This window comes from Tachypleus tridentatus, chromosome 10 (genome assembly GCF_004210375.1).
Source record: "Tachypleus tridentatus isolate NWPU-2018 chromosome 10, ASM421037v1, whole genome shotgun sequence".
NCBI classification, from domain to species: Eukaryota; Metazoa; Arthropoda; class Merostomata; order Xiphosura; family Limulidae; genus Tachypleus; species Tachypleus tridentatus.
Window position 1 is genome coordinate 185,147,819 of NC_134834.1, and position 27,953 is coordinate 185,175,771.

Below are 27,953 nucleotides of genomic sequence, written 5' to 3' on the forward strand. Positions count from 1 at the left end.
AGAGTTCCGCAGTATCTAGGGGTTTTCCATATGGTACTAATTTGAAATATATTATCATTCTAACACTTTTTTTATGCATAAAAACTTCAAACTTCTTATCAGAAGTAAAACCAGAACTAAAATAATTTAAAACAGCATACTAATTAATGATTGTTTGAATTTCGCGCAAAGCTACACGAAGGCTATCTACGTTAGCCGCGTCCCTAATTTACTAAAGGGAAGGCAGCTAGTCATTACCACCCACCGCCTACTCTTGGACTACTATTTTACCAACGAATAGTGTGATTGATCGTCACATTATAACGTCCCCACAACTGAAAAGGTGAGCATGTTTGGTATGATAGAGACTCGAACTCGCCACCCTGAGATTACGATTCGAACACCCTAACCATCCGGCTGTGCCAGGCCCTAATTAACGAAAACAATCCAAAATAACGTGGTTAATTGAAATGTTCAACATCATGAATCAAATCACCAGATATCTATACCTTTAATAGAGTGGTAAGTTGTAGAATTACGTTTAAATAAATAGGTTAATCTAGTTCTTTTAAAAAATGTAACTCTGAACACGTGATTAGTCTCAGCAAAAAAATGTTTTATACTTCTATTCCAAACAACTATTGACATCCGAACACTTGAATTCTATAAGAATACTTGCATACGGCGAAAATTACATGAAAAAAACCTAACGTAGTTTTTACTGCAGCGTAGACGAAAAAACAACAAAATAAAATAGTGCGATATGAAGATTCATTTAACGCACGAGGTGGTTTCGTAATTTAGAATGAGATAGTTGAGACCTTACTCTCAGCTGTGCACGTTAATGTATTATTACTACTTTTCGTTATTTTTGTTGCTAATGGGTATTTAATATATTTACATTGCAGCCTAAGACTATGCTACGGAAGAATCAAGCCTGTATTTTAATACGAACTTACTGCCGACATATTAAGCGCCCCCTATTCGTAATTAGGTAAATTTAGTATTTGTTATAAAGAAAATAGTCGTCAAAATATATAATAAATACTGGCGCTCACACTTTGGTATATGGCCATAATATTATCATTATTACTGTCTAGATTGCTACATTGTTGTTTTGTATAACGTCTCAAAAATTTTATATTTAGATCTTTCAAAATGTTCCGAAAGATAACAAATCTTCATCACAAATTAATTGAAATATTATGATGCACTTTTTTAAAAGTAATATTTACTGTACGTTTGATTTCGAAGTTTGTGCCATCTAAATATAACTTTTATAATTATTTCTGTTTCAGTTTATTAAATTTAATAAGATACAACGTGCTCCTGTAACAATTCTGAATTAAAGAATGTTCACACTTTTGCAATCAGGATATTTTAGTAGGGTAATTCTCACTTCTTATTTTATTAATAGACGCAGCTCAATAAATACTGTTTCACTCCCGTACAAGGAAAATAAGCCTTAGCAAAGGTTATCATTGCAAAAACTTGTTATACGAAAAACAAAAGTTTGCAATTGTAACTCACGTAGCAAATAGCAGGTAGTAACATTAATGTGTCATAAAAGGTACGACTTTTTGCAGGCCTCTTTGTGGTACCCAAAGTTAATCCATACTTCTTTGTATTCTAATGCCATTAAGAAATATCCCTGCCTTGGAAGTTTTAAACCTCCAATCTGATCGCATCTTTATGACTTAACAGTTTATAAATGTGTTGCACTGGAAGGAGTTATAACATGCACTTTCAAAAAACTGTTAAGTTTCAGTGGTATTAAACTATCTCCGAACAGGCAGACAATCCATCAAGACATAATATTTGTCACGTGTGCTATGATTTTTCACATTCAAAATGGTGTTCATACAGTGTACCCACACCATAGTATAATGTATCAATGCTTAAAAAAAAAAAAAAGATAGGGACTCTAATTTGCGCTTGATTTTAACCCTCAAACAGCAGGAATGTTGTAGGAGGCAGCAATAATTGATGATGGCCGCCGTTTAAGGGTTAAAAAACCTGATGGTTTCAATTTTAACTTAAAAAAACACGTGTATTTTGTGTAGAATCATCCATTTATTTTATAACTTCCGCAAATATTCCTAACAAGAAAAAATCGAAACATTTGGAAGATATTGGATTACTTTAATCTAATAAAAGGATTATGACTGTCACTCTTATGATGTATCCATTGTTACAAAATGCGGAGCACTTTTTACGACAACAGAACGCTAACCACGAAACCAGAAAGTTATGCCGCACGTTTACCATTATACCACGCCCGACTTAATAATTTAAATGAAAGTTTGGTTTGTTTTTAATTTCGCGCAAAGCTACACTAGGGTTATATGCGCTAGCTGTCCCTAATTTAGCAATGTAAGACTAGAGAAAAGGCAATTGGTCACCACCAACCGTCAACTCTTGGGCTCCTCTTTTTATCAAAGAATAGAGGGATTGATCGTATATTATATCGCCCCCGCGGCCGAGCTTGTTTGGTGTGTAAATGGAAGTTTTACATTTTCTTTTCAAATTTGGAACCATCGTCAAGCTCCTATCAGACCTGTAAAACGTGTTTTATCCATACAGAAATTTAATAGCATTTTTGTATTTATGGCAAAGCTACCAGCCAGAGCCGTCGTTACTATTTCTGAACTATTCACCAGATGAAGGGCAACCTATCAGCAGTTCCCTGCTTTCCATGATGAGTCAATTGTCTCTCTTATAACGAGCCCACAGTTTAAAGTGCAAGAACATTTTCTTCGAACCTGGCAAGCCAGTTCCAAAACCCAGAACTGTACCACGAGGACAACTGTCAGCTAGTTTTAATAGTTTGTTTTTTTAAAGAAAACCACGCTAGATATCAATAATTTATCAGTAGTATTTTATTAGGCTGAAAAAAAATTTAAATGACTTAAACTGCTCTGACCAATATTTGATAACAAGTATTTAAGCAAACAATATTTTATGTGTGTGTGTGTGTGTATATATAAAATTTGAAATACATATACAATTTTTAAAGGCTTAACTAGTTACGTTTATTCTACGCTAGGGTTCGAAATCATCATAAGCCCCTCCCCAAACTACTTTTAACTTGCAACGAAAAAGAGGTGGCATTTTACGTCAGAAAGTTTGGCTTGCACTAACATCATAACTGAACACTTGAATCTTAAAGTAAAATATATAACTTATATTAGTCCTAACTGTTTTTTTATATTCGATTTAAATTACACTTCTTGAACTTCACGCAGAAAGACTGCTGAAAAAATGTTTCTGCTAGTGTTAACATCGGACAAACTATTTATTTTAACCAAATAAAACTGAGTGATTTGCTGCTTGTGTAAGTATTGACAACTCAGAAGCAGCGTTTATCACAAACAAATATAACGGTAAATGACCCAACGTGATAAATATAAATTAATAGTTTCTGTGGATTTGAATGAAATGACTTGATCGTAAGGCGATTTTCTTACACCAGAAACTATTCTACTGACGAAAAGTAAACTTCACGTAGTAAATTTCGAACCCTGCATGCCTCACAGAATTACACGACTTTGTCTTTCTTGTCACATTTTTTCTTAATGTATGGGTCTGAATACAAGTTTCTAACCAAAGCTAAAAACTAATCGTCATGAAGAAACGAAAAAATTAAAACTATAGGCCGACAAAAAAACAACCTCACACTACATGACAAAAATATATTGAGATCTTGTTGGAGTTTATTCTGAGAATTTTAAGATTGTAACCGAAAATTTAATAACAAATAAACACTAATAAACGTCCATCAGATATATCAGTATTCTAACCACACGTGTGATGATTCAAGTTAACCAACATTCAAGCCCTCAAGAACCTCACAACTGGTCAGGAAGTCACCAAACTGTGACTGCTGGCTTACTGTTAGAAGCTAAGCAGCCTCACGTGACTTCTCTAACCTACGAAGAAGGTCCGTCAGCAGCGCCCCCTTAAAACAGTTCTAATCTTGCCGGTTTAAACTATATTCATTTAACTTGTTACGCTTAAGATAAAATACACATTGCACGACTGTTGTAACTAAGGCTAAAAACCTTACATTCCTTTTAATAAACATGCCCAATTAGTGATGAGCAAATTGGACATCAAATAACTGTTTCAGAAACTTAAAATAACTAAGACATATTCATTTAAATTTTTACATTTGTTTATCTTGAGTTTTATTAAGTATCGATGGCGATCATTTCCTACTATGTTGTTATGGTAACCACAATGTGGCTATTTTTAAAACGCTGCCATGGTAACCAGACTACAACCGTATCTTACTATGGTGCCCTGGTAAAACAATTTAAAATTACTTAAACCAGGCATGTGATGTTATCTTTAACCTAGACAGTTAACGTATACAATGTTTTACTCAGGAACAAAAAACGTTACACGTTCATCGTTCACGTGATAACACTGAACGTAGTTTTACACAGATTTAAACAACTTGTCTTAATCCTGTCCAAACGTTTAACTTAACACATGGTGAAAACTGATAAACAGTTTTAATTGTTCTGTCTTAACTTTGTTCAGATGTTTAACCAATGACCCCATCAAGCCGTACTTTACGTTTAAAACGTTCTAGCGTCTACTGTAAAATCACAGAACGAACTCAGTTCCTTTCAGTTTGTGACACAGAATACATGTACAATAAAATACAGGTACGATACACTAGCAAGGAGAAGGAAAATCATGACCACGTATGTGTACAAAATGGCACTACAGTTAACTCAAAAACACGTTGAAGCGACATGTTTGAACAGTATAAGGTTCTCATTTAATAAATATTTCTTTCACACAGCAGTTCGTACGTCTAACAAAATTTAAAGTTTAAATTCTGATTGGGAACAATTTCTTGTTTTTCTTAACATCTAACACAAAGCTACGTTATGAGTAACTCTAAATATATAAACTATATAGTTTTATGTTTATTAATATTTTACATATCATAAACATATTAAACTAGAATAGAAAATAAGGAATTTTGAAAACCAAACTGACGTACAGTAACGTTCATATAAAAATTAAATATTCTGTTTAGTTATTAACACACAAATTCATTCCTTCCTGAAACCACCTTCATGTTAAGTTTTACTGTCAGAGTACAATTTAAGGTATATGCACACAATTCTGTAGTATTTTCAAACTGAGTGCACAATGCTAAGTTAACAGTAGCCTTCCATCACTGAGTTACAGAAAATATATTGGATTAACCACGAAGGAAACATATCAATAAAACAAATATAGTTTCATGAAATATTAGCTGGTTATAAGTATAAACATATTATTTTTCTAAGAAAAGCACATACACCACAACGTTCGTCTGGAGCACCAATTTTTTAACACTGTAGACAAAGAACATAATGGAGATTTTGGAGTTAACACAAGCCATGTTTTTTTCTGTGAATTCATCAGTTTATTATTTACAGATCATTTCTGCCAACTTCAAGTTTTTTCATATCAATTTACTTAGGTCTATAATAAATCCTGTTTTTTAATTCAATATATTCAGAAATAATTAACAGCCTACCACAAGACAACTCACTAAATTCTGTTGGGCTACTTTAAGCTAATCTAAACGAAAAGTGAGATTTGACAGTCACTCTTATGAAGCATCCAGAGACGCTACAGTGCAAAACACAATTTTGTGACGACCAGATACAAACCACACGCTCTCAAATTTACATACAGCACATTAACCACACTGTGTTTGTAACTTGTCAAAGTTCTAGCAATATAACTTAGATAAGATTAATTATAACAATAATTGCACTGATCTATTTTTACATTAGAAGCAACTGATCAAAACACACAGCTCCAAGGGGTTGCCGAAACAGGAAGACGCAGAGAGAGAAAGCTGCTGTCATAATTAACTAACCACAATTATTATAATAAAAAAATAACTTTTAAAAACTTTAACAGCAAGATAACACCTAAACTCATTACTGTTTATTAAGTTTTACATACTTTAAAGAAACTAAATTTATTACCTTCACAATTAAGCAGGTTCTCTATTACTGTATAACAAACATTATATAGATTTTATCTGCCCGTAAATTAAACGTATAAAATCAAACATCAGGGTGGAGAAAAATTGTCACCAATTATTCAAAGTACATTTAACTACATTGGATATTTATTGCACAGAAAACTGTCATCTTCCTTCTTCTTGTATTTTCTTCATCTTTTTAAGTTCCCTTAAGGCTCGTTTGGCTGCTGTACACTTGGCGATGCGCTTGTTTCGTCCCACACCAACAAAGCTACCTTTTCCAAACACCTCCACTCGCACACGGACTTTTCCCTTCAGAGTCGTCTCGGCACGTCTTGTGAAGTAAAGAGAGAAAATTAAAAACTTAATACTTCCTAAGACGATAATTATTCTCCTCTAATCATTGTGAATACTGCTGATGAAATTTCCATTTCTCTCCAAGCTCTATCCAACAGAATAATATAACACTAAACCTGAGAGAAACTAGAAATAAAAGAATTTTTAAATGAGATATTAGAACAAATATAATGGAATGCTAGTATAGAGGTGAATAATAATAAGAAATCTAACAAAAAGATGTAATTTAGGGAGATACTAAAAGAAACAAACAACATGCTTACTTAATACCGAATCGACAAGTACTCAGTACCGTTATCAGTTTCAAAATATTTTTAAATTATACTAGCTAGCATACATTTAAAAATTAACTGTTGAATACTCAGGTTAGTAACACCACAATATAATAACCAAATTAAAATTTGGGTCAAGGCAATGAATCACACAACTTGACATTACTGGTTGACAAACCATCCTGTCACTGTCGTAAACACACAAAACTGATAAATAACAGACAGATAAACAACTTTATACTTACTGAAACTTAGCTGTTTGGGGTTCCAACTCCAATAGTTCTCTGATTGGTGACTTAGGAACATGAGAGCTGAAATATTCTGAAATAAAAAAAAAAGTTTTGTTTGTACATTTCAGTAAACTTACATTACCACAGTAACGTAAAAACAAAGGTAAACCTTCTTTCTATCATACACACTAACCTACAAATAACAGAACTCAACATGAAATTCAGTTACTGATGTGAACTTTCATAGTAATTATTAATACTGTTAAATTTACAAGTTTAAAAGTGAAAAAACAAATTAAATATTCATCACAACAACTTCAACAGATTACTGAAAAATGTCAAACAACACCCACACAACTTCAACAGATTACTAACAAACATCAATAAGTAACATACACCCATCAAGTTACTTGCAAATATTAACAAGAAACAGACTCTTCCAACATTCTGATACAGTACATCACCAAGTTACACACGTTTAGTTTTTTATATATGGTTCACAAACCATAAACAGCTTTAATCTTTTGAACACAATTCTGAATACAAATATACTTAAAAGTCAAGAATAAATAAACTATTAACACAATAAATATCTTTAAAGCCACTGTTTCACACAAAGTTATGGATTCAGAAAAATAAAGGATATTAAGAGAGTAAACATGATGATGAGTGCCTTAACTTCATAGTTACCTCTCTTAGTACCAACACTGTTCTAATTACCTCTATAACAGCTGCATATTCTATAATTTCCAAACCTTTGCACAATACATCACAGTTAATGTTATAAATCCAACTTTCACATTCTCTAACATCCATCCATTGTTTCTGTACAAGGATGTCCAATGGCCTATTTGAGCAATCTAAAGGAACAAAGTCCACTGGAGAAGTCTCCAAATGTTATACCATGAACTCTTATTCCAATCTCACTCTTGTTAAAGAACCAGCACGTTGATTCAGACAAGTGGCTAAATGCTTTCCCTCAGTCAAGAATTAACCATTTTAGCATCCAACTGTTTCAATTTTTGTGCTGCTTCACAGCAAAGTGGTGTCAGCACATAAGCCTAATAGCATGGAAAGTTCACCTTGGCATTTTCACCTGGCTCTCTTGATATTTAACTTCCAATTACAGCTTTAGCCTGCAATCCAAACAATTATGAAAATGATGCATCCAAATATGACATAAATAAATTGCCCAGATTTTTCTATATAATTAACACAACTGAGTTGTCCAAGGTGACAATATTTGTTACAGGTGAGGCACTGCTCACAAAGATGTCACAAGTTGGTCTTTTATTCAGCTACAAGCTTTGGAAAAAAAACAAACTTGTAAGTACGTTTTTCTTCTTTATAAATGAATAGAAAACATCACATTCAAAGTTCCAAACAAGTTTTGGTTAAAATGGATTAACACTACATTGGTTTATTTTTTTTACTATCTTTGGCAAGTGAAAAATAGCTGGACATGGAGTAACCGGATGTTTTATTTTAAACCAAGTTTTCCTTTGCAGGCATCCATTTCTTCAAATGGCTAAAACTTTGGGTCTTACATGTACAACAGGATAACTTCACAACCAGAACACCCTATAAAGTAATTAATTTTAGGTGCCATCTGCACTTTTTAATTAAAATCACCACACCTTGAGAGAGTTGGTGCTTTAACTAATGTAATGGGGTAAACTATGGGAGAACAAGGGCAAAATGACTGGACATGTAATTGTTAGCACAAATCTTGAAATGACCTATATGCCATGATAGCTCATTTTTTATGCAAGGATACCTTTAATTTGGCTACATTTTACTTCTTTGTACAAACCTTTTGTAATGACCAAAAGAAACACACACACAAAACATTGAACTACATACATGTACAAAGTACAAGTTACTTACCAATTTCTGGTTTCATCATTGCATAGTAAACCTTCCAAACTGTATCTAGAGACATTTCACTGTCAAGGTAAATAGCTCCAGCAACAGACTCGAATATGTCCCCCAAAGCCTTCGGCACTTCTACTTCTTCAGCTTCTTCGCATTCATCTTCCTCCAGATAATAATCCTGATTTTAATAAAATAAGCAGAGCAGATGAGCTCATGACTTAAGTGATGAATTATGACACTGAGTGGTATCACATAAACTCACTTCCATTTATAATTACTACACTGCATCCCAATCAGTTATTTGTTTTTCTACAATTATGTGTATGTATAAAAAATTGATACTTTTTGACATGACACTACGGCGGCTACTGTCGTTAACTTGGTGCAAGATTCTAGCTTGTTTCTACATCTAGTACCTTGTAACAGTAAGTGCTAAATTAAGACACAGATTTTTTACAAATATCTCAAAAACCATACATTTGACTTAGATGAAATTTACATAGATTAACTATAATGTTATCATACACAAATTGTGAAACTATCATTAAAATCCACTGACAAATAAGGAAGTTATGAGAGGGTTTCTAAAATGTCATGAATTACACAATTAAGCAAGTTTTGTTTGTTGCAGGGTTTGATTGAAACTGAGCAAAAGGATGGAGTTAACATAAACAGAGAAGAAACAAATTGTCAATAGTCTTACTAAAGGAAAAAAAAATCAACTGAACTTGCAATAGATCTTGGTTAAAACTAGAGAGCCATTAAGAACTACTGAGTTGATTCTGATGCTGAGCAAACAAGATCTTAAAGGAAAAGTATGAGTGATTTCAAGACACCAACTTTCCAGCAACAAGAGAGCAACTACAAAAAAGCTTCTTTCATCATGTAGAGATACTCTAGGAGGCTGGAACTCCAGATGTTCCAAAATTATGAAGATGTAGTGTCCTCAGGAATGTTGTAAATATGTTAAGCTGCCAACTCAACCACCATTGGGAGCCAGGCCTAAAACCTAGTAATTTGCATCTGCTTGCCAGAACCTAAAAACTAATTTTCAAGAAGTTTTGTTTACAGATGAGTGTCATGTAACTCTTGATGTCTCAGGTGGGTGGACCAGAGGTGGCTTACAAAAGGTACTTCAGCTCCATCCAGAATGAGACATCACCAAGAAGGGTGAGGAGTAATGTCTTAGGCTGGTATCATTCGTAATAAGATTGTGGTTTCATTTAAAAGAAAACTCAATCTTGGTATAAGAACAATTCTGGGATTCAAAAGAAAAGTCATTTTTATGCAAGATAATGCATTGTCTCATGCTGCTTGTGTGCTGAGTTACCTTTCAAAGTTAGGTTTAAAAAAATAATTGAGTTATGAAATGGCGAGCCTCATCTTCAGATTTAAATCCCAGGGAGAACCTTCGGAGTATCACGAAATGTAAGATTTATACTGGTGAAAGGCAATTTACATCAAAGAATGATCTCTGAAATGGCATATAAGAGATGTTAAGACAAAATAACTTCAAAAGCTGACCAACTCTGTCAACATAAAGTTGTGTCAAAAAGTGGTGGTTATATCAATAAATAAATTATCTTCTTCCAGCTATTGTGTATTAAACAGTTCCTGGGCTCGTTTGGTTATTAAGCATTAATTGTACGAGTTTTATTTATTATTACCTCTAATGGCTACTTTTTTTTTCTGTGCTTTAGACTCATTTGTTAGGAACTTGTTAACAATTTGGTACTGTGTAAATTGTGAAAATTTAGAAAACCTTCTATAACTATCTCACTTGTTAAATGATTTTAATAACAATTGCAAAAACCCATGAATAACAGTTAATCTATATAAATCTCATCCAAAACAAACAAGCACTTTTTGAGAGATTTGTAAAAACCAAAATTGCATTGTAATTTGGCCTGCATTGTATCTGATCTTTCTTAAAAGATATAATTCCAACTACAAAAATTCTATTAACCCACTTTTCCTTCCACTTGTCACCAACACTAAAAAAGACTGAATACCTGGATCATGTAGAAAACTTATTCCGAGATATTTACACAAATCAAACGATGGTAAAGAAACTTACTTTCAATATTTTAAAAGTCTCAGACTAAAGCTGTGAACAAAAACTCCTTGGAGAGAAAAAAAATTATAGATTTCTTGTAGAAAATAGTCCTTTCTCTATGGACTACAGCAAGTCTGACTTTACAAGCTTTGTTATATTAGTTCCTAAAATAACACAAGTGCTTTGCATAATGTTAAAACTAATTTTCCACCTTTGCTATCTGGCAAAAATTTAGTAAATTGAAAACCCGAACAGGTTAAGAAGTACCCACTGTATAATAAATAAACAAGATGGAAACTGTGCTTTCCGTAGGTGCTAGAAATTACTGTTGTTTTTTTTAACTCAATTTGATGAAAACTAAAAGAAACAATTCTTCATTTACTCTTAACATTATGTATAAACAGAATACTGACAAGGATACACACTAAACTCTATAGTAGTAAAATGTGAAACATCCACTTTACTTAGAATCTATTATATACACATGTATCAGTACACCTACTGCAGCCCACTTTAGGCCTAAAAATCTGAGTTCATATTATATCCCAGCTTTCAATGTTACAACAAAGTTAATAACAAGAAAATAGATACAATCCTATGAAAGTTGTAAAGGCCAGATAAACAGCACTAATTTGAAAGTAATATAACAATATATGCACTAAATCCAAAATGAAACATATTACAGTAAGGATTAGCCTAGAGTGAAGAGTAATATAATCATTCAGCACTATGGTAAGAACTAACAAACAGTGCTAGCTTGTGGATCAGTGTGATTAACTAGCATTAGAGTGAGGACTAACCTGACCAAGAGTAGAGTTAAGATTAATGTTTAACATTGCCACAGTGAGGATTACTCCGATTAGACAGTGCTAAATTGAGGACTAGTCTAAACAGCACTAGCATAAGGACTAGTTAATTATAATCAATACAATAATGAGTAACTAAACAGTGCTAGTGTGAGGACCAGTATAATTAAACAGCACTAGGATGTGGAGTAATTAAACAGCACTACAATGAGAACTAGTCTAATTAAACAGCACTACAATGAGGACTAGTCAAACTGAGACTGCCAATCTTTCTTGTTAAAATAACTGTTCTTCAGTGACACTTGCACATGGGTGATCTGGTGTATGAAATCAGCAATGACCTTTTTACTTCTTGCATAGAATGCCAATAATTTTATACATATAGTGTTTCAGAGATATTTAACTTGAAATCCTACTAATTACAGACAAACATTAATCTTATCACGCAACGTACAACTCCATGTTAAATAAAGAACTTACATTGTAATATTCAAATCCTGTACGATTTTTCTTTAGTTCCACAAACTTTGCAATCACAGAAAACAGCCCATGGGATATGGACTTGAAGTACTTGTGAAAATCATACTTCACTGCTAAGGAGGCAAAGAAGGTGTTGTTCACCAGGGCAGATCGAAGATCCGTCAGAGTGCCAGGAGTATGTTTTTGATGATCTTCGTACAAGTGTCGGGTTATAAGATAGTCGAGAACAGCATCTCCCAGAAACTCTAACCTCTGGTAACAGTCAGTAAGTTTATTGTAATGGTAGGAGGCATGAGTGAAAGCTTGCAACAGGTAAGACTTATCTTTAAAAAACATATCCAATCTTTTCTTCAAACAAGTCATAACCATCTGTCAATACTCTCAGTTTCTCATCCCTCCCTGGAACATGAGTAAGAAGAGGTGATTCTGGAGGTTTGAGTACTCCATATTTTGGGATGGAGTCAACATCGTCTTCACCTTTCGGAAGCTCTGGAAGCACTCTGAGACCAAGCCAAGACATGAAAAGCAGTGCAGCTTGAGGTCCGCACGACACAAGATATGCACCAATTAATGCTTCAACCCCATCTGCGATACTCTTGTCCGGAATGCTCTGCTGAGTAAGCAAGTTGTAAGGAATGTAATCTTCAACATCTGATGGAACAGTTGTGGTGTTCTCAAACGTCTTCTTGTTTTCAAGTACACTTTCACATATCTGCTCTTCAGTCATCTGAGTAAGATCTTTCAGAGTTGCAATATTCAGGTTTCCTGTCATCATGCCTGCATCAATCAATGCTTTTTCTAAACCCTTTGGCACACTGTAACAAGGTGACAACCAGTTGTCATTAGGTTCAAATTTAGTGGCAATCATTAACTCCCCTAAACCTTTTCGTTTTCCCAGTCTGTACAAGTTCAGGTTGCTTATTTGTTTACTTCTCAGAAAGGAAAGCTTTCCTTCATGAATATTTGGATACCTACAGAATAAATAGGCAGTTATTGCATATTTTAAGAAGGAATCACCAACAGTTTCCAACCTTTCCAAATTAATCCCATCATTTGCATTTGACATGGTTAAACCCTGCAGAATGATGCTTGGACTGGGCCCTGGATGATTTTGCAAGTCTTCATCAAAGTGGACACGGAAGACATTTGATTCTTGAACTGCAAGATTTTCTCGATCGGGTAACAGCTCACCAAATGGAAGGTTTTGACTGTTATTCTGAGTTGCACTGGGACTATTGTATTCACTGATTTTGAAGGATAATGATGGTATTTCCTTTTCTGGAGGTTCTCTGTTAAATTTTTCTGCATTTCCTTCTATCAAAGCTTGATTTATCATTTTGTAAAGTTTGCCAAAGTTATCAGTGCAACAGTTTTCTTCATTCACATCAGGATCTTCAAGAACAGACAATCCATCTTTCCTCTCACTTAACTCCACAGTAATATCTTGATTTTTAGGTTCCTCCTCCTCATCTTCCATTTCTTCTTCTGGTTGAGTCTCCTCCACCTCCCAGTTTACAAACAAAGAATCTGATCTGTTCTGTAATAACTGCCAAGCACTATCTGAAGACTTAGAAGTATTAGAATGATCAGAATAAACTTTTTCAAATGATGAAAAATCTTCCATTCTTTCATTACCTTCTAATACGTCAATTTCAGATTCATCAAACAAAGAGTCTTCATCCATGCTGTCCCAGAGTTCGTTTTCTCTACACAATTCCAAATCACACGATAATCCTTTCAAATTAAACATGCCAGGTGCTGAAATCCTGCCCAAACCTGGAATATTTAGATAAGTTACTTCTCCTTCTTCAATTTCTGTATCCCATTCTGCATCCCAGGCAGATCCTTCAAAAGTGCTGGGGGAACCATAACGAATTCTGTGTGATCCATCTGTTATTTCTTCATCAGAGGGTTTTATAGGGGCCCAGTCTCCAATAAAGTTTACATTTCCCATGTTGATGGAAAGCATTTCTTGTTCTGCTAAATCATCATCATCTGGAATGTGGACTTGACTTGGGTCAAAATGATCAATAACAAAATCACCATCTTCCATCTTGGAAGATGAAACTCTGTCATCAGTGATCAGGTTTGAATCTTTATGATCAGAGCCCTTATCGACTTGTTCATTCCTAGCTCCACGTTCCAGGGTTAGAGGTTTCTCAGTTTCTGATGACGTGGGGATAAGCCATCCAAAATCAAGAGTTGACCATTTGAACCCATCTGAAAGGTTACATGATCCCACACCAATTTCTCTAGCTACCCTTACCCTAAGCTGTTCAGCAAGCAATAATGAATTAACACGATAAAGGATACAGGGCAGACAAACGGCTTTTCTCCAAAGTGATGCTGGGAAAGGATGTACTATACACAGCTCTGGAATCAATATCTGTTTCTGTTGCAGGTTCTCACGTTTTGCTTTCTTTGTCTGTTCACTACTCGTGGGAAGTGAATGTCCTTTTCTGTTTAAATACCGAGGTGTAAGAAAGTTCAGGCGAGCAGAAGTATGGTCCACATCAAGTAGCGGTTGGTCAAGATTCATTATTTTGATGTCATACTTCTTATTGTAATATTTTTCAAAGGTTTCAAATTCAGCATCTGGGAAGTCACTCTGTGGAGTTAGCTCCTGACATATTTCAGCAACATAGAAGAACTGTGGTTTATCCAGGTTTCTATACCAAGGCATAACAACTGCATCTCTGTAGTCTTCTATCCTAAATTTATAGTTTTTTCTTTCTTCTTCTGATATCTTATGTGGAACAACACCCTTCTGTTTGTTAATTATCTCCACAAACTCCCAATCGATACCAAAAACTTCATCACTTCCTATAAGAAATGTATAAAAAATAAAAAAACCTAGAAAACCTACAGTACAACTTTCACAAATTTACTGAATTCAGAAACACCTACTTTAATGAATATTCCATATATGTTCAACATCATCTTCTGAAAATAGCTGCAATCATGTTCCATCAAATTAAAAACACACAAAAACATTTCACAAATTTTCATAAGTATTTAAATTCCTAAAATAATGAATCTAAATGTAAACAGCAAAGTGTCTCTATGGATTTAAAAAACAATATAATAATAATATCGAACTTTCAGAATAAACAACTCTACTCATCCAAGGTCCATATAAATAATTTTTGTGCATTCTTGGACCACACTTTAATAGTTCTAAATAACCCTTTCCTCTAGTTCAGGGGTTCTTAACCAGAGGTGCCCGCACCCCTAGGGGGTGCGAGGATGCCCATGAATAATTAAAGCAAATCTATATTTTTACATAAGAGTATACTTTATATTTCTCCAGGGGGTGCAAGAAATGATTACTGATTTGAAAGGGGTGCAAACACTGAAAAAGGTTAAGAACCACTGCTCTAGTTAAACCAATCTGAAGCATTTACTAATATTTTATTAAAACAACTAAAATCCCTTTACATCTTTTCTGTCTACTACCTAAATACCTGGTCACATCAGTGAGGCTAGCCCCTAGACAGCTTGAACTATCACAACAGGACTTTCCCAGCACACCTGACTAGTCTGTGGGTGTTCACTTTTGACATTTTGATAAATATATACAAATGTTTTATAAATGGTAAACGTAATATGCAGAAACTTAAGTATCTTTCAAACCTAAATCAGTCCAACAGACGACGCTACATATCAATGAGAGACACACGGCAGTTTATAAAAATAAATTATATACCTTATACACATATGACAAGAAGCAAGCAAACAAGAGTATTAAAAAAAATTATAAATTTTAAAATGACACAAGGATGACATCCTGCTATAAAATGTAGTGAAATAAGGATTAAAATCACCATCGCAGAGTTATGAAATTTAACCCCTACCCTAGTAGTTTTATGTACTTATTATCTGTACACAAAGATTATATTCTATTAATTTGCAGTTGTGGTTTTAGTTCTAGTAAAATCCTTAGATGGACGAACAAATCAGATTGCTTCATTCAGGTATATGGATCACAAGACCAACCCAACTAAAGACTAAAGATAATTTTAAAATCTATCCAACTAATATCTCTTTGTGCACTTTTCATTGCATAATTTATTTTGTTTTGGATACATCTTTTAGTAATTATACAAATAACCAACGATCCTTACTGTCCATTAAAATTTAACATTTTTTTCCCTATGTACAGGACTTGACATCGTTATTACTCGGAATACAAATCTCAAAAAAAAAAAAAAAAGGTTTGTTTTACTTACCTTCCAGTTTTCCCATTGTAGTGATCTGCTTAAATATATCTGTAATTATATTCTGCTGAAAGCAAATACCTTATTACAACTGGATACAAATGGCTGGTTAAAGTGTGAGCTGGAGCCTCCATAACTGTTCCTGATGCTTGTAAATAAATTTTAAACCTGGGTGGTGTGTTCTCTTACAGTAAAGCCATAATGGGCTATCTCTGCATTACCTAGAATCAAACCCATGATTTTAGTGTTGGAAGTCCAAAGACTTACTGCTGTTTCATCATTGGGAGGGACAGAGTTAAACCTGATATGCAGTGTCTCCATGCCCATTTTATTAACTGCTATTTTTTAGTTCTCACAAACTACTTGTTTTTACCTTTGTTCACCGGTGTGATGTAAAATGAAGCATCGGCTTCTTTAGGTTGAAACACCATAGGATACTTGTCGAGACGAAGAACACTGGAAAATGTATAATTGTGGAAGAAAGAGAGATACTCGAGTTCTTTTTCTGAAAACTTTAAATCCGAGTTAACACACTCCAGTTCTACGAGAACTTCTCCTGATCGCGTGAAAACTGGAAAACTGCATATCTGTAAACATAAGATACTTCAAGTTATAATATTCACAACAGAAAACATAAAAATAAGTTGGAAAGATTAATTAGAAAAGAAATGAACAATAAAAACAGCTTTTATCTAAAGCCACCAAACATACAACCTCCAAACCTGTTTAAATCTGTTCTGTTTCACATAAAATACAAGCAGCATGAAACTGAAGCTGAGTAAAAATATGCATTTAGTTTACTTTCTACAGTTTAAACATTTGATTGTTTGTTTTGGATATTGGTGTAAAGATATGCAAGTGCTATCTGCACCACTCACTGCTGATTTGGAAATGAAACACCAGAGCAAAAGTAACTAATCACAAACATCCTTGCTACCAGGCCATGCCAGAAAAAAAATAATTATTCATACTGTTTAATTCACTTAGAATTATAAAATAGCACTACTTTTTTTTGGTAAAAATTAGGATTGGATTTTCACTTTATGATGTATATGAACTTCATGTTAAAACTGAAAAACCTTACTTTTTATCAATGAAACATTTTGATGATATACATGTAACTCTGTACTCTATAGAAACCTTTGTTTTGGTGACTTATACATTTGTTTTCACTAACATACAAAGCTGTGTAAAAACAAAGTAAATTTTTTACACATCAAACAATATAAACAGATATAGTGTAAAATTTTAATCAAAAATGTATTCTAATGTACTGATTCATCTTCAAACATTAATAAATACTTATGGAACTGTTTTTCATAACTTTAATATGTTACAGTTGGTTTACACATTCTTACATTGGCAGCTGTAAAATATGAAAGAAGTCACCCACCATTTAAAAACTGTTACTGGTAGAAATAATTATGAGAACTGGTGTACCTCTAATTAGAAATTGGTCACCATCTTCGAAACTCCAGTAATAATTATCTAGATGTCTGTTTTCCAGACCTCTTGTGTTGAGATTCATTATTACAGATAACCAATTCATATTCACAATACATAACACTCAAACTACGGTAAATTCATTTTCAACAACTTTCATAAGAGTAAAATTTCGTGTTATTTTTTAAGACGTAAGGAAGGAGGAATAATTTTTAAATAACAATGTTTACTCCAGTCTTGAATTTATCAGAAGCAAATTGAGGTAAAAGATGTTTGTCTAAATTTAACATAATTGAAGCCAAGAAGAGACTCAGATTTCATTTTAAATCAGTTTAAAATCCTCCATCTTCCAGGGAAAAAAAAAAAAAGACACTTATTTAGTGCCCCTTCACAGAATAGTCTTATGTCAACTTGTTCCAAGTTCTGATGATGCACTATTTACTACAGAACATAAACTGGTTATGTCTAGCTAACTTGTTCCAAGTTCTGATGATGCACTATTTACTACAGAACATAAACTGGTTATGTCTAGCTAACTTGTTCCAAGTTCTGATGATGCACTATTTACTACAGAACATAAACTGGTTATGTCTAGCTAACTTGTTCCAAGTTCTGATGATGCACTATTTACTACAGAACATAAACTGGTTATGTCTAGCTAACTTGTTCCAAGTTCTGATGATGCACTATTTACTACATAACATAAACTGGTTATGTCTAGCTAACTTGTTCCAAGTTCTGATGATGCACTATTTACTACAGAACATAAACTGGTTATGTCTAGCTAACTTGTTCCAAGTTCTGATGATGCACTATTTACTACAGAACATAAACTGGTTATGTCTAACTAACTTGTTCCAAGTTCTGATGATGCACTATTTACTACAGAACATAAACTGGTTATGTCTAACTAACTTGTTCCAAGTTCTGATGATGCACTATTTACTACAGAACATAAACTGGTTATGTCTAGCTAACTTGTTCCAAGTTCTGATGATGCACTATTTACTACAGAACATAAACTGGTTATGTCTAGCTAACTTGTTCCAAGTTCTGATGATGCACTATTTACTACAGAACATAAACTGGTTATGTCTAGCTAACTTGTTCCAAGTTCTGATGATGCACTATTTACTACAGAACATAAACTGGTTATGTCTAACTAACTTGTTCCAAGTTCTGATGATGCACTATTTACTACAGAACATAAACTGGTTATGTCTAGCTAACTTGTTCCAAGTTCTGATGATGCACTATTTACTACAGAACATAAACTGGTAGCCTAGTACCCTTTTATGATATACATTTATCCATTATTAATTGTTCATTTCTATAATGCATAACAGTACAACTTTCTTATTTTGTAAAACCACTACGGTCAAACAAAACAAGGCCAATGGTGTTGACCATTCAACTTATCCCACAGAAAGAAACCTGCCAAACTGTACACATGATTGAATCTTATTCGAACAAGGGTAAAACGAATTTCTGTGCAAAATTATCATAATGCAATAAACCAAAACTGCAATAAAAACCAAAAAGGTTCTTACAGAAGGCATCTGTTTAGTGGTCAAAATTCCAAACCCTCGAATTGTATCTGCAGGGTCAGGAATGTTTCGTCCTCTAGTATTCTGTTGCTCTGGAATTGGACAAGTCAGTTTCATCTTGAATCTATAGAGAATACAGCTTACTCCAGGAACTGGATAGCTCTTCTGTAGCACATCTGCTACCTAAAAGTAAAATAATGGTTTTAAGGTTAACATACTGCACTACATTGTTAAATCTCACAATTCCATACTGTTTAAAAATTAACTTTTTCACACATATAACATAGTTCATATAACATATGAGTGACCCCTGGTTTCTAAACGTTTATTCTTTGAATTTCTGTGCATGGGCTTTATTCTACATGGCATGACAAAAGAAACATTTGTTGACAAATTTTTAAATATATGAAAAATAAAAACCATGCTAAAACATCTTGCAACATTATAGAGAATGTTTTGTTTTTTATTTCTGAAATTCACACAAAGCTACATGAGGGCTATTTGCACTAGCCGTCCCTAATTTATCAGTGCAAGACCAGAAGGAAGGCAGCTAGTAACCACCACCCACTGTCAACTCTTGGGCTACTATTTTACCAATGAATAATGGAATTGACCGTCACATTACAACCTCCAAGACTAAAAGTTTGGTGTGATGGGGATTCGAACCCGCAACTCTCACATTACAAGTCGAGCTCCTCGGCCACCGGGCCATGCTAGGTCCCAGAGAGAATGTAAAAAAATAATTTGTGAACATTCATCAACCTTAAATGTTTATATCACTTGAAACCTTAAAATTAAACAATGCATACTGAGAGGACAAACAATAACATTAACAAAGGCGAACTGTGCATCATACTATGTACCTTTTTATAATAGAACTGCCTTCTTTTCGTTGTGCCTGGTCTTGCTGAGCCAGGAGCAACGTGCTCTTCATCATCTTCTAGAAGTTCATCAAATTTTATTCCCTCCTTACCAACAGGAAGAAGATTATCATCAAGTTCTCCTGAAAATATAAACATCAATATAATATATCAACTTTCTTCATTTTCAGACAGATGAATGATTTTCATTTTCTTCATTCAAGAATCCTTACCTTGGTTGGCTCTTAGGTGTTTTAGAAATGCAACAAAAAATGTCATGTTACTTGTATAACACAGATCATTGCTACCAATTAGTGGAATATGCTAAGTGATAGCATTCCACTAATCCAGCACAGATAGCCCTTGTACAGCTTTGTGGAAAATTCAAAACAAACCAAAACAATTCATTAATCCACAGTTCTTGCATAATTGCTGCAATATATATCCAGCAATTATGCAAGAACTGTGATTAATGGATTGTTTTTATATAGAAACAGAACACATATAGCCAACTGTGTAGCTTTATGCTGAATATTAATCAATCTTAGATAATTAAAAACTGTGATTCATATAATATAATTTGGATTACTTGGTTATCGCCATAAGACTAATCAATTAAGTTGAACAAACATGGATTGATTAAATACAATGAAATTCATAACAGCAACATTTTAGTTACTTGGTAGTTGAGAGAACCAAGTAATAACTGGAAGAGTTCATTATTTTCATGGCATTAACACATTTAATATAAATTGTTTTTACTTGATACAAACAAATACCCACAAGTAATCAATTTTACCACACACCTCTGTTATAGATAAAATGTATCTGAATCAAACATTAAATTCTGAGTGTTGTATAGAAACAAACACAAATAATAATAATAATACCCATCATTAGCCAAGATTCACATATATCAAGTTTTTAATACATGTGAAACATCCAAAACACATTTAGTCATGTGTGTTTGTGCATATAAGGATTTTTTATTTGTTCCCTTGTTTAATAAAATATTTTCTTCAGCAAAACAAGAACATTACATTAGAGATTATATAATTTCATTTACTAAAACATTTCACGAAAATTAACTCATGAAACTATAAGAGTTGTTTTAACTTTGTACCAGTTGAGAAATTCATTAGAAATAACTTCTCAGAGTTCAGCAGTATTTAAAATACTATGAATAGAGATCCCTTATATTTATATAAAAAATAGAGATCTAATAAATAGCAGTATTTCTGTAGCTTTTTCAAAACATATTTTCTGATAACAAAACTGAATTTCTTAAAGATTCCTTACATTTCAGTAATTTATTGAAAATTATTTAAAAAATAAAAGCAGGAATGGATGAGCTGCTCATGTACTGTGTTAAGATACTTATAGACATATGTGTATGTTTCAGTTATTTAAAAAAAAATTAAGTAAAAAAAGTCATACAGCAAGACCTTTCACTTCTTTCTTTCATCAACTATTTCACTGAAGAATTTTGTTTTAGTTTACTGAAATATTTGGGTTTTCCCATCTACCAAGTTATCCCCTTTAGCATAATAAATTTAGCTTTACCATAAAGGCCTAACACTAAATTCAAGTATGATTGTCATTATACTTTTTAAGCCTAAAGATATTTCTTGCTTGATCAGATATTTTGCACAAATATAAAATTATTACAAGGATTGTTATTTTAACAAAAATAAAATTAACTATTAGTTATTCATTTCTTTTTTCATAATCAAGTTCAACCTCATGTGATGATTACTTTATGAATAAATTATAAACTAGAGAATGAATGCATTAAAAACATTTGTAAGGCACATAGTTAGCTCAGAAGGTTTTAATGTAGTTTACATTTTAATAACTGAATTCTTTTCACTTTACTAAAAACTGCAAAGCTGAGAAAAAACCTGCCTATAAAGATTTATCTCGGTGTAAAATAATTTGTTATTTATTTGATAAAAATAATGAGAACATAAAGAGTAGAATTACATAGAAGTTATTCCAATATCTTCCTCCCTTACATCATGATCTATCTGCGAATTCTGAAGCCATTACTAACTAAACATAAAGTCTAGTTTAAAAACTTACCAATTTCATGAAGTCTCTTGCATGTTTCTAAGGCTGCAGCCATCTTTGCTAAGTGTTTGCTTTGCATTTTGTCTCCCTAAGCAAAAACAGATAAATATTAAACATTTCAGGTTGACAATTATAGCTACAGCTTTAAATCGTGCAGGTTTTAACATCGTTGCTTTTAAACATACATTACGAGTTCTATATATATACTGTAAAGGCTTTTTTTAATTCACAGACCATCAATGTATGTAACATTCACATAGGCATATTGATAAAATAATTATTTAACATTCCACTTTGCCTTATGCTTGAAACTTGCTCGTAAGATTTTTAAACCATCCAAAATTGATGGAAGTGGAAGGAAATGATTGTGGGGACTTTGTGATTAGGGACAAACATTACTAAAAACGTATATAAAATCAAATAAATAAATGTATCCGGACTTTTGAGAATTGCTGGTCAAGCTGGTTGATTCACGACTAAGCAGCAGTAACGTTAATAAAAGCTTGCATAAAACCTTTTTAAAAATGCAGAGAGAAAGAGTTACGTAGAGAAGTCATAGCTACCAATGAATGAGAAAGTGTTCTGGAAAAAATCTGATGATATATATGAAAAGTAACCACCCATCAGGGTTAGAAATAATAAAATTACATTCACATGAGCAAAAGCTACCATACTAAATAAATTCCCTCATGAACTGTTTTTTTATTTAATCCATGCATTATGTTCACTTTCACAACTAAAGGAATAAGGCTGGACCATGCATTCTCCAGCAGGAAAACCAACTGAAAAAAAAACAAAACAAAGTTAAATTCCTCTAGAATTTATTACTTCGATACCCAAGCCTCACTAGACAGGTTACTCAAAGTATATAAAAAGTTTTGAAGATCATTTCAAATTATGTTAAGGATGGCATCTGTTCATATCTTTCCCTCACTACATGAACAATTAATCTAACATGGATACCTGCTCTTAATAAATAAATACTGTAAAATGTCTAAAGTGCAACTAAACAGCAATAATATATTTTAAATCATTGTAAACAAATTTCAACATAAAATATTGTGTCTTGACTTTAAAGTACATGCATACATTTGACAAGAACCATACAACTGTACACAACAGGCTATCTGTAACATACCCACCACAGGGAATACAGCAGTAGTGTAATGGCCTAAAATAAACACATGGCTATCATTAGGGTTCAACAACAAAAGCATATTTCATTTACAAGAACAACACTCAGAAATAAATTAAACACTTAGTAAAACACAGTTAATAACAACTGTGTCGCCAGGACTTCACACCAATATTAATAAACTTATAAATATTAATAAATATATAATAATGTATAGCAAATAGAGTATTCAAACATCTTTCACTATTGAGTAACAAATAGGGTTAAAGAGACAGAAAATATAACGTACTTACTATAGTTGGTTCCTTTAATGGAGAATTAATTGGAAGGTAAATTGTACCTTGGTAGTATTTCTGATTTCCTGGGCTCTTGTCATCAGCCATCACCTCCACAATTTGACACTCTGGAGTTAGGCGAGTAAATGTATCACTTGGTAACTTTGCACAATATCTGGTAAGTTAGAAAAAGTTATCATGACAAGAGAAAAAAATCAGAAATATTACTTATTTGTATCCACATGCTTACAGTGAGATTTCGTGTTCAGAGTTTCTGTAAAAAATTATTTTAAAATTTTATTGTTAACCAAGGCAGGTGAGAAAAAATTGACTAATTCAGGATGATTGGATATTTTTCACAATGAATGTGACTGCTTGATAATAACTGCTAAGAATCTTCTACAATTTGTGACAAGTTTTCAGATGACTTGAATGGGTAAGGAAAGAGCTATTTTATAAAATTACAATGTACTGGCAAGATTCTGTCCTCCTCGGGTAAAAGTAATTTACAGATACACAACTATATATGTGCAGTACAGAACCAAGAGGTCACATGACTGAGCATTGCCTTTCAGTCTAATACAGATATCTTGGTAGCCTTAGTGTCCAGCTTTGATATTATATCACTTTTTGCCAAAGTTTCCATCAAAATAAGCTGTAATGTTACAGTTGATCTCTATTATAATGACTCCAATCGCTTAATTTATATCCCACTTACACAATTTTTATTTCCCTTTTAGAATTTACAATAAAATCATCATTGTTTTCAACAATAAAAACTTTCTTCCAACAAATGGTATAAATAAGAGCAACCCTGTTTTACCTATTCTCAACAATATATTTATGACCCAAATTGAAACACAAGCCACACAATCAGCACTTTATCCTCCCTTATACTGCAACTGATATGTCGACAACACTTTTGCTGGTTTCACTCACCCTAACATTAAATTCTTCAGTAAACATGAAAATAAGAAACAAATGTCTTTTCTTAACCTTGACAATAGATCCAACGCACTGCTCGAAACCAAAATTCCTTGAAAAAACACTCACACGAGTCTTTACATTTCTTACGATTCAAAAAAAAAAAAAACTCGCATGATTCTTTACATTCCCTGCAATTCCAAAAAACACACACACTTGCACGAGTCTTTACACTCCCTGGGGTTAAAAAAACACACTTGCACAAGTGTCTACACTCTTTGAGATTCCACCCATGAATCCAAAAACCAAAATTTAACATTGTTAAAATCTTACACACAGTTTCAAGACTTTGTTCCAACTAACTTCACAGATAAAAAAAATCATGTCTGTAAAACATTCATTCATTCACATGAACAAACCTCCACCAACCATTGTCAAAATATTTTTAACAACCATCAGAACAAAAACCTCAAAACTCAACTCCCAAACAAAACTGACACAAATACACGTAACAACAACACAAGTTTACACTGTAGTATACCATTTATCCACAACACCAGCACAAAAATAACTGATAACTGGTGAAAACTTGCCATAAAACAAAAAATTTCTGTTGGTGTTAAATTCACCCCAAAACCCAGCACTAAACTAAAATCATTATTTAATGAAATATTATTTATCAAATAACACATAATAACTGTCCAGAATTTTACATCAGGGAAATAGGTGGAAAACTGGAAACCAGATTTGTTGAACATAATAAAAAAAATTCTCACATGTTTACCCCAGTAAAACCTCAAAAAAAAAAACACTGTACCTACAAAAAACATTAACTTTAATCAAAGATCTTACCATCAATAAACTTAAAAGAAACTACCTTTATCAAAAAAAATAACCACACCTTAAATTAACACTCTGGAGAACCTATATTCTACCTTGAAGCAATATCCAGTCACATGACTCTCTTTTCTATACACATTTATAATAAAGACTTTTCATTACCCATTTACGCCATCCAAAAACATTTTTCTTTCTAAAAAGTGGGTTCCTCATTATCAAACTGTAACATGCAATTATAAATCCAACAGACTATTGGTCACTACTTCAATCTTCAAAAAATTACAGGTATTTCTTATAATTACAAATGCCTACATCTCAGCTTGACAATAAATAATGTTGAAACTTGTATATGTAAAAACGGCTGATATGGATAGAGAAAGCTCCATGTAGAGGAGCAAACGTTTTGACCTTCTATGGTCATTGTAAGGTTCACAAAAAAAGAAAGAGGTAATTGACCGATAGCTGACCACATGTTTGAAGGCAGTTGTGTAATTGAATGTAAAAATGTAGAGTTTGCTTAGCTGTTGGATTATATTTATTAATATAGGTATAAAGGAACACCTTTGTATTGGTTTATTTTGGGCTTGAGTTGTTGTATAAGTAAGACCTCTTTAAATTTGCGTTTATGTTTTAGTATTTGGGTGTTTATATGGTTATGTTGCATTCATTTGATTTGCAGTGTTCAAAAATGTGTGAAGGTGACATTTTGTGTTCTTTGAATCTGGTTTTCATTTTTCTACTTGTTTCTCCAATATAGAAGTTGTGGCAGTTATCACATTGTATTTTATAAATAATATTGGTGTGGTGTTTGTTAGTGTAGTTTTTACATAGTATAGACCTCAGTTTTGTGCCTGGTTTTTGAATAAATTTGGTATTAACTGGAATGTCATATTTTGTTACTAGTTTTTGCCAAATGTTGTTTATTTGTCTGCTGATGTCGGGAATATATGGTATGCAGCAGTATACGGTTTCGTGACTTTTTGATTTGCGAGATATATTTACTTTTGTTGGTTGATTTTGCTTTCTGTCTAGGAGTGTGCATATAATGTTTGCTAAGGTTTGTGGAGGAAACTTATTGATGTTGATGAAGTATTGTTTTATTTTGTCTAATTCATCGTTAATTTTATCTGGTGAGCATAGTTTTATGGCTGTGTTTATTTGGTTTCTTAGTATGTTGAGTTTTTGTTTTGTTTCATGTGCTGAGTTCCAAGGAATGTATAGTCCAGTATGGGTGATTTTTCGGTGGATATTTGTTTTAAATTGTGTATCGGTTCTTGTAATTTTGAGGTTAAAAAATGATATTCGATTGCTTTCTTCTTGATAACATGTGAAGTTAATGTTGGGATGTGTAGAGTTAATATGATTTGAAAAAAATGTAGAAACTTGTTTTCATATCTGATTCTTCTTTCCCACAAAAATAAAAGTCAAGCCTGAATGCAATACACCTACAAATTGCAAAGTCACATTTATTTTCCATACATTTTCCACATGCAAAGAAAATTAACAAAGCTTCTGTCTTTTCCACTTTGTCCGTCACATTCCTCAGTTAAAAAAATATAAGCTACTTTGATATTTCATACTTATGGATATTTAACATTCTTATTTATATGTGTAAACATGTCACAAGGTAATATCTAATGTTTTCCATAAACACATCACAAAACATGATAACCATTTATTTTAATAACAACAGTACTTCAATCACATGTGGTCTTGCTATGGTCAATTACAATCACAGAATAGAAATGGATTTCATTCCTCATTAATTTACACATGTCAAGAACAGCTAGCAATTTGAGCATTACTAACACTAATAATTAAATGGCATACTGTTGTCTAACCTGTTGACAAGAGAAATGGCTGAACTCAATGTTACATATGCTGATCCCTCTTTCTTCACAGGCATGTATGGCTCTTTCACACTGTTCACAACCCGTTCATCTACCTCCTCTCCATCAGGACTTTCTCTTCCATGGCACTTACTCAGTATAAGCTATTGAAAATAATATAAAACCACTTTAAAGATCTCGATACAGAAACTGATTCTGGTTTGGTATAATACAAGAAGTTTTATCAAAACCCTAACTACACAGTTTCAGTAACACTTGTGGTGATATTTGATAACCTAAAATGTTACCAAAAATACTGTTTCATCTTATGCTATCAGAGACTTGTTCACTAAACGTACTGTTTTCATTCGAGTAAATATTCCATCACTCATTACTTATCACACAAACATCATCTTCTTAAACTGTATAAACTATTTGTGTGAAATTACAATGTTAAAACTCTAACATGATGCAAATTTGCATAAGTTTATAATTACAATAATTAGAGCAAAATCAATTTAGTAATGTTGAAGTAATATATCTGAGAAATAAACCACGAGCACCTTCTATGAATTGTTAAATCAAAAACACAATGTTAGGATACATACAAATATTTTGTCATAAACCAAATTAAACTTTACATCTAACCATGAAAATTCCTGCATCAGACTTGTTTTAACTGAACCTAACTTTTTTAAGAATAAAATAACAAGAAACAAAACCATTGTCTTCATTAGTGATGTTTACAAGACAGTTA

The 27,953-nt window shown here is 32.9% G+C and overlaps 1 protein-coding gene across 1 annotated transcript in view; it reads right to left on the reverse strand.

Annotated features, from left to right (window-relative positions):
* Positions 1 to 4,745: 4,745 nt before the first annotated feature.
* Positions 4,746 to 27,953, reverse strand: part of LOC143231113 (endoribonuclease Dicer-like) — a 33,993-nt gene continuing 10,785 nt past the window's right edge. Inside the window, 11 exon segments of the mRNA XM_076465718.1 lie at positions 4,746 to 6,314; positions 6,855 to 6,930; positions 8,727 to 8,892; positions 12,057 to 12,386; positions 12,388 to 14,879; positions 16,647 to 16,860; positions 19,267 to 19,446; positions 20,127 to 20,266; positions 22,206 to 22,281; positions 23,622 to 23,778; positions 27,209 to 27,360. Coding sequence (XP_076321833.1) covers positions 6,146 to 6,314; positions 6,855 to 6,930; positions 8,727 to 8,892; positions 12,057 to 12,386; positions 12,388 to 14,879; positions 16,647 to 16,860; positions 19,267 to 19,446; positions 20,127 to 20,266; positions 22,206 to 22,281; positions 23,622 to 23,778; positions 27,209 to 27,360 — 4,152 coding nt within the window. The 3' untranslated portion in view covers positions 4,746 to 6,145.